The following is a 20,550-nucleotide window of genomic DNA, read 5'->3' as shown; positions in this document are numbered from 1 at the left end:
CTATCTCATACAGAGCCTACAGATTAACTTGGTGGCATGCCATCAGCATTCTCTCTCTCACATAGAAGATAGAGAGAGATAGAGAGAACATGAGGAAGTCTTCTTTGACCCATCCTCAACTTTAGAAGGGTTTTGAATATTTTTATGCAATAATGTCTTACTTATTATTATTTTTATTATCTAACAAGTCACATCAAGTGGTGGAAAAAAATAGTTAACAGTAGCATTATAAAAAATAGTAATTTACAAATATTATTTTTATATATAAAAATTCAATAAAATAATATGATAAGACTGTCTGTCGGGAATGTATTATTTTTTGAAAAATGAGTGAGAGCACTAATTAGTGCTACCACTAATGATGTGACAGTGGACTCCACCATGAATGATTTGATGTTTTGACCTTGGTGTTGTATTTTTTTTCTTTTTTTATTGAGTGTCATGTCATTAGTGATCTTTTTAGAGTTCCAAAATTAGTGGTCTCTATCATTGTTGTTATTTTTTTAACGCTTGCCTTCTTTTTATTGAGAGGGAAAAGTATTTTTGGACAAATTACAAATACCTCTCAAAATTTGGTAAAAATACAGATTCTCTTCTGGGATTTGAGAAATTACAAATTGCTCTTTGAAGGTCAAATTTTCATAACAAATTAGGAGAAATTTGGAGAGAATCTGTATGAAAATAAAAACCTCAAAGGGCAATTTGTTACGGAAATATAAACCTCAGGGGGCGGGATGTAATTTCTCAAACCTCAGGAGAGAATCTGTATTTTCACCAAATCTCGAGGGGGTATTTGTAATTTGCCCAATAATTTTTTTAATAAGCTACAATGATAAATATTTTAATTTGAGATATAAAAAAATTATAAATACCACATAATTTTGTATGTAAACTCTATATAAAAATTCTATCATTTACCTTTGATTTTTATGAGGAAGACTTAGGTATCGTTTGGGAATAGGGTATTTTAGTCATTTTTTATTTTTTAGCTAAAATATGAGGTAAAAAAAATAGTATGTTTGGAATGACTTTTTTATTTTTTAAGAAAAAAAATGTGCAAAAATTAAAGAGAAAATGAAATATTTGATTTTTTTGTATAAATTATAAACTTTTCGATTTTTTTAATAACTTTTATCTTTTAAACTAAAAGTGTTGCATGGGAAACAAGTCCTTAGAGATGAAGGCAGTGTGGCAATTACATGCATGGTTGTATAGTTTGTAATTATTTGTATATGTATAGTACCATGCACTACAAGAAAAAGCACAAATGGCGACTAAAATGAAGAATTTCGTCGCTGAAAGTTGACCAAATGGCGACTAAACTCGATGTAGTCGCCAAAAATGAAGCCTTTTGCCGACTAAAATGAATTAGTCGCCGAATACCAAGGTTTTAGCGACTAAACTGTTTGTTGGTCGCCGAATGTAGCAGTTTTGCCGACTAAAGGGTGTTTGGTAGCCAAAAGCGACGGTTTTTGGCGACTAAAATAATTTAGTAGCCAAAAGTTATGGTTTTGGCGACTAAAAACCATTTTAGTCGCCGATTATGGGTCTTTTGCCGACTAAAAAAAGATTAGTCGCTGAAAATGAAGATTTTTGGCTACAAAAAAAAAATTAGTAGCTAAAAACAGTGAATTGGCGACTAAATTTCAATTTAGTAGCCAAAACGGGACGTTTTTGGCGACTAAAAACAGATTTAGTCGCAAAAAGTGCTATTTTTAATTTAAACATATTTTTTTAGCGACAACAAATTAATTAGTAGCCCAAAAATCATAGAATTGGCGACTAAATAATTGATTTAGTCGCCAAAAGTGGCCTACATTTTTTTTTAATAAATAATTTATTTTTTACATAAATTATATTCAATAAAAATAATTATATTTACAGATATGGTTTTGTATAAATACCGGTCAAAATAGTATATAAATAATATATATTGCATATATAATCATGTGAGGTTCAAGTGGCATAGTGGGGGGAGTATGTTGGTAAAAGTGTTGGCACTTGGAATGGTTCACGGTTCGAATCTCAGAAAACCAAAGAATTTGTTTTTTTTTTTTTTTTACGGAAGAACCTTTGGCGACTAAACTTTTAGTCGCCAAAAGTGTTATTTTGGGCGACAAAATTGTTTAGTCGGCGATTCATGGACTATTGGCGACTAAAATATTAGTCGCCAAATGTGTGCTTTTAAAATGTGTAATGCACCAATGGCGACTAAACATTTGGTCGCTAAAGAGCTCTTTTTTGCCGACTAAAAAAAGTTTAGTCGCCGATACCTCTCGCGACCATTTATGCGCGACAAAAGGGGCGACTAAAAAAATTAGTCGCTGAAAGCAAAAACTCGACTTTCGGCGACTAAAAGCGGACTTTTGGCGACTAAAAATTTAGTCGCCAAAAGTGATTTTTCTTGTAGTGATGTGTCCATTGCTATAAAATAAATAGGGTATAGTATCCAAAATATAATAATAACCACTACAATAAAATACATATTTGGCGATTAAAATTGACGATTAAAAAAAAATTAGTCGTCAAAAGTTGGGGAATTGGCGACTAATAATTTTTTTAGTCGGTAAAAGTAAAATATTTAATTACTAATTTTTTTAGTAGGTAGACATTGATTATTGGCGACTAAAAAAAAATTTAGTCGTTAAAAATTCTAGAATTGGCGACAAAAAAAAAATTAGTCGCCGTATATTGAGTTTTGGTTACTAAAAGCATTTAGTCGTCGAAAGGAAAGTAAAAAGTTAATTTTTTTTATCTTTGGCGGCCAAATGCCAAAAGCATACGTTCAACGACCAAAAAATATTTTAGTCAACGTAGTTTGAGTTTTGGCTACTAAAACCATTTAGTCGCCAAATGGAAAATAAAAAATTATTTTTTATCTTTGGCGACCAAACTTTGGTCGCCAAAAACTTAGTTTCGGCGACAAAAATTTTTTTTAGTCGCCGTATATTGAATTTTTGGCTACTAAAATTATTTCGCTGCTGAATGGATATATAAAAAAAATTATTATTTCTTTTTGGCGACCAAGAGTTTGGTTGCCAAAACCTTATTTTCAACGACCAAAAACTATTTTAGTCGCCAAAAACCAAAACTTTTTGGAGCCAAACATTTCAAATTATGGAGGGATTTTATAAAATGAATTGGCGACTAAAAATATTTTGTAGGTAATGGTATAATATATATATATATATATATATTTGGTTCCCAGACAACATACCAGTAGGGGCGAGCATGGTTCGGATTGGACCGGATTGGGGTAAAATCAGGACCAATCCGTTATCTACGGTTCCTGAAAAATTGAAACCAATCCAATCCGTTTAAATCATGGAACTAATCCGAACCAATCCATTTAAATACGAATTGGATCGGTTTAGGACCACGGATTCACATAATTAAATAACAAAAAAATATATATAACACTTTAATTTCATAAAAATATAAACATAGCACTATATTAGTTCCACAATAGCAACATCTATTTCTATAATAGCGACATACTGTGCTAGAATTTAAACAACCATAAGAAAACTGGTTTCACCATAAATATTTAGACCATTACAAATTAAAACTAAAAACTAACAAACAAAAATAATAAAAGAAGATATTATACGGTTTTAGGTTTGAGTTTAGATTTTATATGGAATAAGAGAAGATACTATGGGGGAGGATGTATAACAAAAATATATACTATTTGTATACGGTCCGATCGGTTCCAATCCGGAACCGTGGGGTTGAATCCAGAATCAACCCGTGTACTACGGATTTTTAATTTTTCAATCCGGAACCGAACCACGGATTCAAAAAACCAATCCAAACCTATCGGATTGGACTGGACTGGATCGGATTACGGATTTCACGGATTCCTTGCTCAGCCCTATATACCAGCGCCTCTATCTCACTCTCTTCAGCGTTTCTCTCGGCCTCTCCCTCTGTTTCTGCCTCTGCCTCTGCCTCTTTGCTGCTCTTCTTCCCTCTCTCTCTCACCGCCGCTCCACCAGCCGTGCCTCCACCGCTCCTCCTCACGGTCGCTGACAACTGGAGCACCGATTGCGAGCTCTCTCTCTCTATATATATATATATATATATGCAGTTCGCATATTGACCCAAAATCTAGGTTAGTGATTAAGTCTTCTTCTACACCATTTTTCTGGGTATCGATAGAACCATCACTGTTTTTCTTCATTGAAATCGTTTCCTGTATATAATCCAGAAGATGAGTGTAGATCTGGTCGCCTCAAATACCCATAGAAATCTCGATGAGCAGATTACACAGCTCATGCAGTACAAACCCTTGTCCGAGCCTAAGATACCTCTCTGTCTCTCTCTCTTAAAGTCTCCATTTTGAAAGCTCTCTCTTTGTTTCCACTTTCCAGGAAAATTTCCAGAATCATCTTCACACCCCTCTCTGTTTCTTCCTCTTCTAGTCTTCTTTGTGTGTACATATATATATATATATATATATATATCCATATATATAAATCAAAACCCATTAAAATCTAATGGCTCATTTCCCCCATGAATTGTTGGTTTGGGAAGTTGTTATGGCTTTTCAATTTTTTTTTTTTTTACCTTCAAACTGTTTGATAAAACGTCTCTTAGGCTTCTCAAAAATCTAATCTACTTTTGTAGCTGTGGTGTTTTCAGCACCATTTGATGCCATTGGTAGACTATCAACAGTTGAGTCACAATTTGAATGAATGGATGATATGCACAGTACCAACATTGAAGAAGGTGGTTGATCTCCTTCTAGAATTCTCTTAATTGCCAATCGAAAACTGTTACTATAGAGGTATAGAAACTCAGGGCATATATACAATATGCTAAAATTTATATACCTATATTTTAATTCTTCAAGCATGTTCGAAACTCTCAATAATTTCCTAGAAGATTTAGTGGGATAACATCTCTTAATATAAAAATTGGATCAAGCTGCTATATACACTACATGATCAAGAAGTCTCACAGCACCAATTAAACAATGAGTACATTGTACACTTTAGAACATGGCCACAAGCAATTTGTAACGATCAGTGCAGATTGCATAACTACTATAGTTGCACCATGACCAATCTATTTTGGAAGTTTGTGAAATCCACCTGGAAGGATACTGTTATTACTATCATGTCATACTATAGATTATAGAAGTATTTAACTATGTTACATGAACTTGGTATGAGTATCGGGTGCGGTTGTTTGTCCAAGTATTGAACCTCTCTTAAAGTAAAAGCACTACAATTTCAAAATATACCATGCAAAATATGGGCTTAGTGATGGAACTGGATTAATTTTATTGGTTCTAAAGCATTTTCATTAGAGAAAAGCATTCCTAGATAGTTTACAATGTCAACTAGGTCTTGTGGTTAGATTAACTCATTACGCACAATATGCATATGGGTTTATGCAAGAGAATGTAAATGGTGAAACTTATTGATTATGCTATATCTTTTTTGAATAGTTATTTGTCACGACCCAAACCCGCCCCTATGGGTTTAGCACCGTAACCGGCCAGTAATCCGAGATTACCGAAGGCCTACTTAACAGTAAAACAGTAATACAGAGTATAGGGGCTGGCGGAAGCCAAAACAGTAATTAAAAAATGTCCAATGAGCTGTGACAGTCTGTATGCAAAAAGACTTTTCATAACATATTCATATTTAGAAACAAAACAGTATATACATACATACATACATCATTCAGGTTAGGGGACCAAGTCCCTACCATAACAGTACAATAACAGTCTATACAGTCGATACAAAACAGAGACAGAAAAGGGGGATCTAAAGCACCCCAAAGCAGCCTTAGCTTGGCAGCACTTGGAACCTTAAGGTGAGGCACGATGGTTGGCTTGACAAAACAAGAGCTAATCCGACGCTCCTAACTCCGGTCCGGTGCCTAAACACCTACATATGTATATAAACAGTAAGCTAAAGCCCAGTGAATAACATATGCGTAAAGAGGTTAAGAATGAATGTCCCTTCAGTATTGAAAACAGTCATTTATCAGTATATCAATCGTTCAGTTTATGGCTCCTAATTCATGCCATAACAATCATTCAGAAAATATAATAGTCATATGTGGTATATCCGATAGCAAAACAGTACAGTAGGTCTTAACAGACCGAGCAGTCAATGATGGCCATCATATCAGTAAACAGTAGTGGTTCCATACATGGGAACCAACAGAGATCTCTGTAACAGTAGCAGTAACAGTTTAGTAACAATAAATTGCTATGGATGCCACAAATACAATTCACAAATAGGACAAACATTCATTCAGTGAACAGTGTCATTTCATAAAGTAGTACAGTCATTTGTTCAGAAAATAATCTCAATCGAACATATCTTTACAACATTGTTACTCACAGAGTTCTGGGCTATAGATAAGCTAGTATGCGTCCTCGGATGCCAACCCTACACAGTTACAGAGTGAACACACACTAAGCTACACAGTTGGGAAATAATAACTTAATCCCTATCTTGACTCGGTGTGGTTCTACATCAATAGCCTCATTAAGATGCCTTAAACTAGGTCTAGGATGGAATGAGGATGCAATGATGCACTTTAAAACACTTTTCAGAATTTTCAGAAAACAGGGTTCACGCTCGAGCATGGCTTTCCCCGCTCGAGCGGACATGCAGACAAAGGTTCCCCGCTCGAGCGTCATTTTTCCCGCTCGAGCGGACTGTAAAACATGGCAAAAGTACTGGATGCACGAAATTCACGCTCGACAGGCGCTCAACCCTTGCTCGAGCGTGAGACACAAGTCCTCGCTCGAGCGTGCATTCCCCCGCTCGAGCGGACTGTAAAAACATGCAAAGTACTGGATACACGCATTTCACGCTCGAGCGTCACTTTACCCGCTCGAGCGGACTGCATGAATTCAGTAGGTACGCTCGAGCGTGGAATCCCCCGCTCGAGCGTAAGTCCAAAATCTAGAAATTTCAAATTTGAACCTCAAGCTCAAAACTCAATTTTAATGCACCAAAATCGATCCTCTTGGGCTAATTTTTTGGAAAACACTTCAAAACCCATAATATTACATGTTTCAAATGTCAATTTGAGAAATCAAAGCCCAAAGGTAGTTCAATTAAACACAAATTCAACAATAATTCAAGAACATGATGAACATGCAACATGCATGAATTTAACCAACTTCAAAGCTTCCAATTCATGCTCCTAAGAGCCAATTCTTTCAAAAACAAGATGAAATCATGGGCTATGGTCAAAAGATGGACATGCATGAAGCAATTCCCATGAAAACAACCTCAAAACTTCAAGACATGCACATGCATACATGAATCAAGCTCCAATTCAATAATTTAATCCAATTCTTGACTCAACTCGCTCAATTACCATGTACCATGCAAGAATCTACTAAATTTCATGATCAAAAAGGGAAATTCTTTACCTTATGCTTAAGTTCAAGATGTAGAAGCTCAATAGGCAATTCTCCTTCAAATTCTCCAAGCAATCTTTGATGAATTCTATTTTCTCCCAATTCCCTCTCTCTCTAGTCAGTTTTGCTCTAGGAAATGAGCTGAAGAATTGTTGTATCAACATGTATGAAGTGGAGAGGGGTTGCCTAGATAAATCCACTAGATGGCAATTTGGTGATTAAGGCCAACTCTTGTAATTTACCATTATTAAATCTAATTTAATCATACCCAATTATATTTCAATTAAATATACCATAAAATTATATAAATTCTAACGAGCATAAAACATTAAGCAATTTCGGATTCGACCGCCTATAAGGCCTTCAATTAGCAGTTTAAACATAAAACACGAACAGATAGTTCACTGACAAACAGATAGAAATGCATTCAAACTAATACGTTCAATCAATCAGTTCAGGATTTCAGTCAATCAGTCAGTTAACATGCTTAATCATAGATTAGCACTAATCAGTGGTCTTATCAGTAAACAGTGGCGAGGGTTGTCACATTATTACTCTGGTATGCCTTCTCATTTTTGCTCTATATAATTATTTTGTACTTGGTTTGAGAATAAAATGAGAAAAGTTGATCAATGAATTGATGATGGCTAAAAACTACGTATCTGTTTGTGCTATTTTTTGTTAGCAACTGTTTGTGATCTGTGTTACTGATCTATATTAATTTATGTATGCAGCTTTCAGCTTTGCTTCAGTAATTGCTTTGAGAGTTAGACTGCAACTGACTTCATCACTAATTTTTATTTTATTTTATTTTATGGCCTTTACTTTTTTATGTTTTTGGTGTTTTTGTTAGTTGGTTTCTTGCCAAATTAACAATTGGATGTTAATTTTGTTTAATCCTCTGTTATGTATGGAATTATATTTTTGAGATTGGATTATACTTGATTTGTATGGAATTTTTTTTGGGAATATTAATTTGATGTTAAATATGAATTTTTTTTTTTCTATGGTTGAAAGTGAAATGTGTGTATGTTATGGAATGGTTACTAATTTTATCAGTATATAGATAATTTTATTTATAAAATAGAAAAAAACTTTTGGCTACTAAATATTTAGTAGCTAAAAATAAAAATAAATGGAGAAAAACTTTTGGCTACTAAATATTTAGCAGCTAAAACAAAAACAGACTTTAGGCGACTAAGAATTTAGTAGCTAAAAAAAATAAAATGAAAAAAATAAAAAAATAAAAAGATGAAAAAACCCTTGGGCGACTAAAACTTTGGTTGTCATAAATACTTCAAGTTTTGGCGACCAAAGTTTTAGTAGCGACAAATAAGATTTTTTGCAACTAAAATTTTATTTTTGGTGACTAAAAGTATTAGTCACCATTTATAGGACTATTGGCAACTAAAAAATATTTAGTCGCCAATCCCTTCCCCGACAAGCTTCCCACGACCAATCCGGCGACCAAAATATTTAGTCGGACAAAATTTTTGGCAACTAAAAATTTAGTCGCCAAATGTGCATTTTGTTGTAGTGAACAAATAGCATAAATTACACTCGCCTCTTTTAAGATATGAAAAAATATAATTAGTTTCACATTTTTTACATAATTATACTAACTTCATTTTTAGTAAAAGTTAAAATGACCGGTACTAATATAGTTGGTGGATATTTTAGTAGAAAAAATATGGCAATATCAGTGTTTCATACATTCGACCAGCAAAAAACTAATGAAAAATAGATTATGAACTATTCATTTTTAGAGAATTTTTTTAATATGTTAAATAGATGATTCTAAAATTAGAAGAAAAAAAATAAAAAATAAATAAAAAAAAAAAGAATTTATTTTTGAAAAAAGTCCAGAAAATAAAAATAAAAAAAAAGAGGCTAGTTTTTGCAATTTTTCATATTAAAATTTTGACTTATTTTATTTGTAGCGGACCTTTTTTAAAATTACCTAAATTTTTTAATTTTTAAAATTGTTTATTCGATTGAGTAAAATAAATAATAAAAATAAAATAAAATTTAGAATATCTTCTTCTTGTGCTTGACCAACCGTGATAATATTTTTAGCCTCTGTTTGAGAAGTGGATTTGTTTTTTTAGTTATTTTAATTTGGACTAAAAAGCGTAATTTGGAAAGGATTTTTTGACTTTTTAACTTTTTTAACTTTTTTTTATAAGAAAAAAATGTAATGATTATAAATTGAATGTAATATTTTATTTATTATAACTAAAATAATTTATTTTATTTTTTATAACTATTTTAGTTCTAAAATCACCTGCCAAACACCACATTGGCAAATTGGAGGGGTCACTCTGTCAACTGTAGTGGCAAAGTGACTTTTGTAATTGATGTTGATTAGCACCATATACATTATAATCAGAATAATAATTCCACTGCTATAATTGGTCTTAGGTTTTGTCTTTTCTCACTCTAAATTAAAGGCAATCATCCACTTTTGTTGATTAGGACATTTACTTAACCAAGTTGGTTTCTTGTTACAGAGATAGCTCAATCCTTAATAACTAGGTCACGTAGTTTATTATATTATATACAGTCTCAATTTTATTTTATTTTTAATAAAAATATTCGTTCTTATAGTTGAAGGCATCAAATTTTGGTCTCGTTTGGAAAGTGACTATTTTAATAAGTTTTTTAACTTTTTGACTCTTTTAGTAAGTTATTTTAATTTGTGTGTTTTGAAAGTTTGGTTAAATTTTTGAATTGATTGTTGTATTGAAAAATATATTTCAAATGATATTTAAATTGAAATGACAAATTTACCCTTGATTTTATTTTTTCCAAAATTGATATATAGGAGTAATATTGTAATTTAACAAACTTGTAGCCTACACTGTTGGTGGCAGTGTAGGCTGCGCTGCTGCAACAGCCGGTCAAAAGTTAACTTTTTTTATTTTTTTGAAAATTAATGATAAGTGTGGCTTTTTGGCTATTTTTCCATTTGAGGCTAAAATAGCCAAACACCCCCAAAGGGAACAAAAATCTCATTTTCAAAATTGCGGTTTGATTTTTGTTAATTTTCAGTTTAGTGTAAAGGGAATTCATGCAAGACTAACAATTTTACAAGACTTGTACAATTTGGTGTCAGGAGCAAATAAAAAAAATGCTACAAATTATTCTATAAATGTTTTCCTTCTTAATTTTTATTACGAAATGTGATACATTAATTACTTATCTTCTGATACTTAAAGAAATAAAATATAAAAAATCATTTAAATATAATATTTTGATCGATTCAATCTGTATTGATGTAAAAAATCATAACATACGTTACCAAAAACTAACCAAAAATCAAAATTTCATGTAATCTCGTGTATTTTGCTGAGGTCGGAGTTTGACTCTTTACCTACATTTACATTTTCTTTCATAATTCAAAATCCATTTTGAAGTAATCCCTACAGATTGAAAGGGAGAAGAAAAATGAAAATAACCTAGTTCCTCCATTTCTTATTACAAGCTAAACCCTGGAACAAATTGACAAACAATTGAGAGATGAACACCCAAGAGTAAATGGTCTGTGGCAAGAATTATATTCCCAATTACTTTCCTTCTTTATAACATCATATTCTGATTCCTTCACAACTATATATATATCTATATATATATATATATATATATTGCCAATAAAAATTGAGGGCCAGCACAAAATGACCACTCTGTTTCAATAATTTTCTTCCTCTCTTCAAACAACTCTTTTCTATTTCTCCCTCTACAAATCCCACAAAATAGATTCATACTAGACTATATATATATATATATATATATGTATATACCAAACAATAGTCGCTTCCCAAAAGGCTAATCGAACAAAACCCATGAGAAGCCAAACAGGTCCTTAGCTATCATCAACACCGGCTGTTACTGGCAACAGTATGGACCGAGTTTGGGTATCAGACGGTCCACCAGTTTGCACCTGAGCTTCACCAACAGGCTCCGTGGGGTCCAATAGAAGCTGGAGCAACTGTGCAGCCTTCCGCTTACACCTATCCGTGCCGTTCTCTGCCAAGTCCAGCAGCGGATCAACCACGCCAAGGGTTCGAGCCTCTGAAAGGTACTGTTGATCACCGGCACAAAGATGCACCAGCACTGCCGTAGCATTCTCTTTGCTCTTCGGAGATCCATTTCGAACCAGATCCACAAAAAGCGGCACGGCCTTGAAACTTCCAATCGCTCCTTTCCCCTCAGAATGGCTAGCTAGCATCGCAACGATCGCCAATGCCTCTTCCACCATTTCACTACCAGGTTCGATCAGCAGTGTCATGAGCAACGGTACTAAACCAGCCCTTATCGCCCGTACTTTGTTCCCTTGGAATATGCACAAGTTAAAAAGCGCCGCTGCTGCATCCTTCTTCCCTCTCGGACTACCTTCTTTCAGCAATGTTACTAATGTTGGGATTGCTCCCGAAGAGCCAATTGTCACCTTGAATTCATCCAATACTGTCAAGCTGAATATAGTGGCTGCCGCATTTTCTCGTGCTTCCATACTACCGTGTTTCAGGACATGAAGGATTCCAGGAACAGCCTCAGAAGATACGATGCCTCTTTTGTTATCCTCACAAATAGACAAGTTGAGGAGAGAGGTAATGACATGTTCTTGGGTGGTAGTGTCGGGCGTGGAGAGGAGGCCAACAAGGAGGGGGATTGCACCAGCCTGGGCTATGAACATGCGATTATTGCCATTGTTCTTGGCTAGAAGGCGCAGCTCACCTACAATGAATTAATTCACATGGTTCAGAATTTTATGAGGTTCCACCAAGAACCTGAGAAATCTCTGCTTTGGAAAATCCTACGAATGCAAAATTTCCAATATACAGAAAATTTCCAATACAAATTTCCATCTATTTGTATCAGATGAAGTAAAACTGTATAAACATCTTCAAAAAAGCAACAAAATTTTTTTTTTTTTTAAATTAATTGTTAAACTTTGTCTAGTGGAAAAGAAAGCCAAAAAAAAATATTGGTTACTTTCAGAATTTAACTTTGCTCATATTCTAAAAATCAAACACAAAAATACTCTTTTGATGCTCTATAGAAGATTCTTTATTTCAATCTATGATATTTTCAGCATAAAGAGATCTTTATCATAATGCAAACCTGCAGCAGCCCTCTGGTCTTCAATGTTGCCAGATGTGAGCTTGCTTAAGAGAGCATCAATGTCCACACCTTCAATGGAGCAGGCAGAGGTCTTACCTAGCCGAGAATTGCCCAATCTTGTGGGTGGTTCCACCCCATTGTCTTCACACCAACGAGTTATTATGCTAGATAACACATAGTTGTGTGTGAGGGTGGTGCTAAAAAGTTTCTGCTGCGTTTTTGGACAAGTTCCATGTCCTGCTTCAAGCCATTTCTTTATACAAGCTCGTTCATAGGTCTACCAAACGAAAGAGGACTTGTAAGGAATTTGTCGGAACAAAAATTCGCTCTTTTGGAGACATTCGCCGAATAAAAATCTCTTAAAAGGAAGGCAAAGGTGCCAGATATGAGCATACACTAGGTTTAAGTATTACGTCATAAATTTTCTGGGTAGGGCCTAACCAACATACAGCCCCTCATACCTATTGTAAATATACTAGTATATAAGGGGGGGAAACCTTAATGATTAATCCAATGAAAACTTGCAAATAAAAGTAAAAAAAGCTTTGGCTTGTTTTAAGTAATAGACGCACGTACCTGCCCTGTGCATATAATGACAGGATCTTTCATTAATTCTAGTGATATTGGGCAACGGAAATCATCTGGCACAAATGGCGATTTGGGGCTTTGGATGGTGTGTGTTTGATCACTACCAGACCAATTCTCACACACAGGAATACTGATGTTGGGATGTTCGGCCCTCACGCAGTCTTCAAATTTTTTCATTACCATCAACATCTTCTCTCTGGTTTGAACCACATCCCAACCACAGGACATAACCATCTCATCTAAAGCAAGTGATTCTTCTTTAAGTTGTTCAATGGTCATTAGTTCTAGCTTTTCACACAATGTCCTTGTGAGACCTGGTTCAATATCCGCATCACTGCTCTGGTTGTAAATGGAGAACAGATGCTCATACAGCTGCAAATCAGGCTCTTCAATTCTTTCTTTGGCTTTTGCAAATTGAGAATGAACAAGTTCAACCTGGTAACAACAAGAAAAGTGAACGACTAAAAAGAAAGAAAGAGAATGAATCAAAAATACACAGGAAGATAATTTTCTAGGTCCCCACAGATTCCTTGCTCAAGGGGAGAGGATGGGGCAGGTAAAAAATAGGAATCCAAAAATTCTTCTAGTCCTTCATAGCAAACAAATAGAATAATTAAAACTAGTTTTTTGTGGGGTTTGCCAACATATAAAAAGTCAAAGATGAGACTATTTCTAATTTTTTGCGGCATATGTAAGTTGCATATGGTTGCCCCAGGGCGTCAGCGAAGGGTAATGAAAGCATGGGATTGGGTTGGATAAGTCTTAGGTCCGAGTCTAGTAAAGGAAATAAAAAAAATAAAAATAAAACAAGCTCATATACTGATGGAAATCTAGGTTGTGGGGTCCGTCATAAGTATTACAAATTCACAAAACACAAACTTCCATAATGGATGATCACCTGTTCCTTAAGTTCATCTGGAATGTCAAGCTTGTCATAGGAAACAAATCTTAGAGCTTGTTCAAATTGAACAGCCAGTTCTTTGAATTTACTCCTTATTTTCTCTGATTGCAATACCTGAAAGAACATAAAAAGAAGTTGGCTCCAAAATTGCCACAACATAAGACCAGGACAAAACTTGTAATATGTAGAACCGGTGGTCTTTATTCCAGCATTCATGCAAATTCACCTGTATGCATTAATGTGCAGAGAGATGTTTCCCAACAAAACCATATGCAAAATCAAACAGGGTTTAAACTATGTTACATGAACTCAAGTACAAGTATTGGGTGTGAGTGTATCCAAGCGTAAAACCATATTAGGATATGTATTCAAAAGCTGGATATTGGTAAGGGGACGTGCCATGGATATTTATATATATTAGAAATTGTATAATTTTCTTAGATTAGATGTAAAGTATGTATAAATGTACTTGAAATTAAATAAAATTAGGAAAAAAAATTATTTATCATCCATGTGAGAGGCTAGAAATGTTTTTTTATTAGCAAATGCGAGTATCTACTTCAACCAACGTAAAAAATTTGAATATCAAAGTGTCTAAATTGTTTACAGATGTCAAGTACTTATTTTACACACTTACCCATACTTTGGGAGAAATAAAGAATCCATGTGACACGGGTATTAAACACAGTAAGGTAGTGCAGGGCCACTAGATTCTGATGTACCTTAAAAAACAAGCAGGGCCACTAAATTCTGATGTACCTTAAAAAACAAGCAGGGCCACTACTCATCCTCATTTTTTTACCTTCAGTTATTCCAGTCACTCTTATTAGCTCTGCCAGTGTGAGCCCTTGGCTAAGTGGAATGGAAAAAAGTGATTTGTGTGGCCGACCCTAACTGATTGGGTCAGGACACAAGACTTGGTTTGGTTTGGTTTGGTTTGGTTTGGTTTGATTTGGGTAAGTTGCTCTCACTCTCAATTTTGGTTATGAAACTTTTGGCTGCTTTTAACACCCACAGAAAATAAAGGAATGACATCAGTTTAGAGGAAGAACGAGACTGATATTTTGAATGAACCAGCATATCTCATTCCATTCCTTGCTCTTTTTTCTAAAAATAAAAAATAAGTCCTTGATCCGCTAAAAAAAACAGCAGAAAGAAACATACAAATGAACTTGCATTTGAAAAGCATTACATAAGACAAATGACACCACTTTTGGAATTGAAAGAGAGAGCTTTGATTTGATAGTTATGGCAAAATGTTGGACACCAAATCTGCTTAGCAAAATTGGTGTCTTTCAAAGTCAAAATGTTGTAGTTGATTAAGGTAGTTTCATATGCAACAAAAAATTCATAAATTTGGCTGGTTGAAAACTATATATATCTTTATGATTCAAATTTTCTCCTTTGTTTGGTGTTATTCCCCTGATTGGCCCAAGTTTTTCCTGTTTAAAGCTTATCAGTTAAATTCTCCATTCAATGCTGGTTCCACATATGTTAGTTCCTATTCACTGAACAAAATGAAAAACGGGAAACACGCAAAAGCGCATTCAAGTTCAGTCACACGTAAAGGCATACTAGTTTTGCAAGCTTAGAAAAATAGCTAAATGTAAGAGATTACTGCACAAAATTCAGCAAGCATTTGTTTTCAAACATGATGGCTAAACGCAAGATTATAGTAAGCAAGCATTGGTTTTCAACTAGCAATAGAATAGCACTAAGCATCTCCAATGGGCGTACTCTATGGCATGCTATTGTTATATTTTGCCTTGAAGCTTCCAAATTCCCACTCCAATAGTAAGTAACTTGGCTTGCTATATATTACCTATAGGTAAACATTGTGTTAAATATAGCACAAGGTTTACCTAAAGCTAAAAACTGTGTCTATATCTCTCCTCTAGGGACCCACATGTAGCGTTTTGATTTAATGAGAAAAGTTGAAAATTTTTACATTATACCATTGGAGCAAGATTGCTAAAATCAAACATTTTAACACATTCATTGCTAAATTTAGGGCTACAAATGAACAAAACCGTTCGTGAACAGACTCAAACTCGGCTCGGTAAAAACTCGTTCGAACTCGGTTTATTACATTTTTTTGCATTCAAACTCGAGCTCATTAAATTTTTAATAAACAAGTCCAAACATACTAAAACTCAGCTCGTTAGCTGACTCGTTCAACATTTATTATTTATATATTAAATAATATAAAAATATATGTTATTTATATATTTAAAAAATATAAATGTAAATAATAGTTAACTGTACATTTATATAAAAGTGGTAGTAGGTGATCAAATATTAACTTGTTTTTAGTATATTTATATATTTTGTATATATAATTATATAATTAAAATTCTAATTATAACTTTAGTCTTATACGCAAGTATGAATTTATAAATTTTTTTGCTTGCTAAAGTTTGTAAACAGACTCGAACTCGAGTCAAGCCTAGGCCAACTCGGCTCAAGTCCAGTTCATTAAATTTTTATTGAGCTCGAGCTCGAACTTATTAAAATCTTAATAAATAAGTTCAAACATACTAAAGCTCGGCTCAGCTGGTTTCGATTGCAGCCCTAGCAAAATTATAGCCAAGAAATTATAGCAATAACTAGCTCTCTCCCTGTCCAACCATTGAAGTTACTCTTAGCAAAGTAAATAGATTCCAGTAAGCAAGTAGACTCCAAAGCCCAAAGTTTGAGAATTAAAGTCAGGAAAATGCGCTAAGTCCCAAATTTTCTACCAAACAAATGACTAATTGTCTCATATGAGTGTAGGGTCCACATAATTGCGGACCCACACACACATTTGGTCATTTGTTTGGTTAAAAGTTTAGTATCCTCGCATTTAAAGTAATTGTTTTAGGTGTGGCAACAAGCACAAAGCTAGGTTTCAGAAATATGTGTAACAACTATGCCTCACCTCTTGGTTTGCCGGCAGTTAACTTCAGGACCGGTATTACTCGAAGTGTGTGTCAGCTGACCCAGACTCCGGGTTATTTAAACTATATATACATATATATATATATGCTCACCCCTCTCAAAACCCCTTCTTGGGATTTGATTATTCACTTCCCAATTAAATGAAACCCATTATTCATGCCAAGTCCCTCGTTAAACACAAATTGATCACACACAAAAACAAAAACAACAAAAAAAAAACCACATAATTCCATATTCAGTTGCAATTGAACAATAAACAATTGAAGCATAAAATTGCGAACCAGCAAGATGTTGCTGCCGCGGCTGCAGATTCCGAGCAATTCTTTAGCCGATTCGAGAGCTTCTTTCAACGAAATCAAATCGTTCAGAGTCTCTTGGGAGATTTGGTCTCTGATCTCCTCGAATAAGGGCATCAAGAGCTTCAACCGCCTCGAAAGATCGCGACATTGCCTCCTAACCACACACCTGAAGCCGGAGATGGAAGAGATCTCGTTGACAATGTCGATCAGCTTCTTCAACAGCTGCTCTGCGCTCTCTTCCTCCATAGCCATACTATAATCGTAGCTCTCTCTTTATATATATCGATCAATTCCTAAAAATGACGACAAATTGGATAATTAAGCTAAATTTAAAGGAGAATTAGGAAAGGCCAGTGAACAAAAATCGAAAAGTTGCTCCGAAGAACCAATTTGGGGCCAAATGTAGAGAGAGAGAGAGAGAGAGAGAGAGTGAAAGTGGTCCAGACGGAGGAGGAAGGCGGAGTAGAGGCCGTGAGTGGTGGCCCCATTGCGTGGAAGAGTACTCTCAAAACCCACTTTATTGTGTTATTACAGATATTTAACGATAATTTTTTTTTTGGTACATCGGAAATGAACGATAATTACGGGTAGTAGAAGACAAGCCCATGATTTTTTATTTTTTATTTTTTTATAAATGCATTCTTAAAATTTAAAATTACATTTCCCCTTTTTAAATTTTTGAGGGTGAAACATCAATGAATTTTAAATAGCGATTTCATGACCTCCTTTCTTTCTTTTTCTGTTTTTTTTTTTTTTTTTTTTTTGACCTAAATTTTCTATTTTAGTGTAAATTATATAAATGGTCAAGTATAAACGCACATATTATGTATTAAGAAACAAATGTGATTTTTTTATAATGCTAAAATTATTATACGTAACACTTTAAATAAATCATTTAGTGTATTTTTTCCAAACGTAATATTCCAATGTAACACTTCAATGTAATACACTAAAAAAATTGTTTAATGTATTTTTTTCAAACGTAACAACGTCATTTCTAAAAAAAATTCTTAGTATACTTTCCTAAACGTAATACATAAAAATTCTTTATTATGCTTTTTCCAAACGTAACAACATAACATTTCAAAAAAAACTCATCATTCTATTTTTCCCAAACAAAACCCTCCAATCAATGTAACTGGCAAAAAAAATTTAGTGTATTTTTTTTTCAAACGTAACATTCTAATGTAGCACATTAAAAAAAATTAGTGTACATTTCTCAAACATAATAACGTAATATTTCAACAAAAAAAAAATTACGTACTTTTCTCAAACGCAACACTCCAATCAATGTAACACAAAATTTCTTTACTGTATTTTTTTCAAACGTAACACTATAATATGACACTATGTAACACCAAAAAATCACATTAACAAAAATATAGATTTTCACGCTCAACAACCAACACTTCAGCTATCGATTCCCCCAAAAAAATCTTTCATACCTCACTTTTATATTTTCATCCTAAAAACAAATTAAAAAAATTTTAAAAATTAATCACAAAAAGCCATTCACTTAAACTAAAAAATGGCACAAAATCAAAAAAATGCATTCACTAATTTATTCATAAAAAAACTTTTAGAACTAAATGGATCAATATTCCCTCATATGCGATTTACGGATAAATTTTTCAATTTTTAATCACATGGCAAATTATAATCAATCACGAATTTAATTAAATGATATCATAAATATATTTTAATTAATAATTTAGATAATTTTATTGTTGTATAGGAGAATAATTAGGAATTTTATTTTTTTTGTTAATTCTATTACATAAAAAATTCTAATAATGAAGTATATGTAATTTATAGAACTATATGGGTTAATCTGTATTTTAAATAAAATTCTGGTGTGCATTTATAATTTAACTTTTTCTTTAAGGGTAAATTACACTAAACTACCATGAAGTTTGAAAACAATACAATAAATTCATAGTTTTGATATAATTATACTGACCTCTTTTTTAGTAAGATTAAATGAATCGAAACTAATTCAGATAGTGTGAAAATACAAAAATAAACAATGTAAAATATATGTTTTCGTGTAATAGATATAACAATATCATTTTTTTATTTATATAACAAATAAATTATTGATGAAAATAAAACCAAGTGTAATATTATTAAAAATACACACACAAAAAAAATCAATATAATTATATCAAAATCATATAACTCATTATATATTTTAAATCTAAAAGAGACTAATGTAATTTATCTATTTTTTTAATTTATTACCACCACATAAATAATTAAAAAGGTATATATATTTTTATTGAAGATGCCTTTTAACATATTAAATTATTAGAATTCTAGTGTTGCGATTTTGTGAATGATGCTGATTTTTTTACTTATTTTAAGATGGTCAAAAAAATATATTAAGATTTAGTCAAAAAATTAGTATTATATTCTTCCTATTTTTTCTTGCTGATTGAACGGTGCTCTTCAAGTTGATGGGGTTCATCACAAATTTTTATTTTAATAATTTGAATTAGTCAATTTGTAGAACTTATTAAATTTTTTATTCCTGTAAAAAATTATGTTGATCAAATATCAATAGTTACTTGAACAACATGATTATTCGATCAAGTGACTATTGATATCTGATCAATATGATTTTTGGTAGGGATAAACTATTCAACAAATTCTACACATTAAACGGGTCATATTAGCAAAACAGAATTAGTGGTGAGCCCCCACAAGCTCAACAATACACTCTAGTCCGATCTCAAACTGAAGAGAAGCCTGACCTCACCCTAGATAAATTTCACTTATGTTCGAATATAATGCATTTCTTTGAAGGGATTTAAATTCGTCTCATTCTCTCTATAATTTTTTGGGACATTTACATACAAATTCTAATTTATGAACTTATATTTTATTAAATTTTAACTAAGATTTTTTAGACCTTCAACTCTCATTAAATTTTTAATTGTCGGAATTATTCTTAAAACAATAATTGTTCATCATTTATGATTATCTATAAAGAAAGATGATGATCTGATATTTATTTTGATTTTCAAAACTTTAAAATATTAACTTTCAAATTAAAAAAAGAAAAAAAAATTATGTGCAAAAAAAAAATGAAAATTTTGAGAATATTGAATTATTTTTTGTACAAAACTAAAAATTGTGTATATAAAAGAGCATAATGATGGAATATTGATGTGCAAAACTGAAAATAAAATAAAATAAAATAAAATAAAACTTTAAAAATAAAAAAAAATTATAATATTTTCAATTTTAAAACTGAAAAAAAGGGATTAATGTTCTCGATTTTATTGGATAGCTGAATCAAATCAATA

At 32.8% G+C, this 20,550-nt stretch overlaps 1 protein-coding gene across 2 annotated transcripts; it reads right to left on the bottom strand.

The window, feature by feature from the left end:
* Positions 1 to 10,930: 10,930 nt before the first annotated feature.
* LOC114295818 (U-box domain-containing protein 13) lies at positions 10,931 to 17,883 on the bottom strand. Of its 2 annotated transcripts, none has more exons than XM_028240111.2 (5): positions 17,225 to 17,883; positions 14,004 to 14,120; positions 13,094 to 13,540; positions 12,518 to 12,794; positions 10,931 to 12,130 (listed from the first exon to the last, which is right to left on the bottom strand). In XM_028240111.2, the coding sequence occupies exons 1-5, from the start codon at positions 17,492 to 17,494 to the stop codon at positions 11,259 to 11,261; spliced, it is 1,983 nt and encodes a 660-aa protein (XP_028095912.1). In that variant the 5' UTR covers positions 17,495 to 17,883; the 3' UTR covers positions 10,931 to 11,258. The 2 variants fall into 2 exon arrangements, with proteins under 2 accessions (XP_028095912.1, XP_028095913.1); XM_028240112.2 differs by having other exon boundaries at positions 12,614 to 12,794.
* Positions 17,884 to 20,550: the final 2,667 nt, after the last annotated feature.

The sequence above is a fragment of the Camellia sinensis genome, chromosome 3 (assembly GCF_055761805.1).
Source record: "Camellia sinensis isolate YWXY chromosome 3, ASM5576180v1, whole genome shotgun sequence".
Taxonomy (NCBI): Eukaryota; Viridiplantae; Streptophyta; class Magnoliopsida; order Ericales; family Theaceae; genus Camellia; species Camellia sinensis.
Note: the sequence above shows the minus strand (reverse complement) of the source record. Positions and strands in the feature narration are given on the sequence as shown.

Bases quoted from the DNA above. Each gene is read 5' to 3' on its own strand.
- LOC114295818 (XM_028240111.2), bottom strand. From the start codon at position 17,494: ATGGCTATGGAGGAAGAGAGCGCAGAGCAGCTGTTGAAGAAGCTGATC. The intron at 12,795-13,093 runs GTACGTGCGTCT...TTCGTTTGGTAG, and splicing joins TCATTATATGCACAGGGCAG to ACCTATGAACGAGCTTGTAT. The intron at 12,131-12,517 runs GTTTGCATTATG...AATTCATTGTAG, and splicing joins AGACCAGAGGGCTGCTGCAG to GTGAGCTGCGCCTTCTAGCC.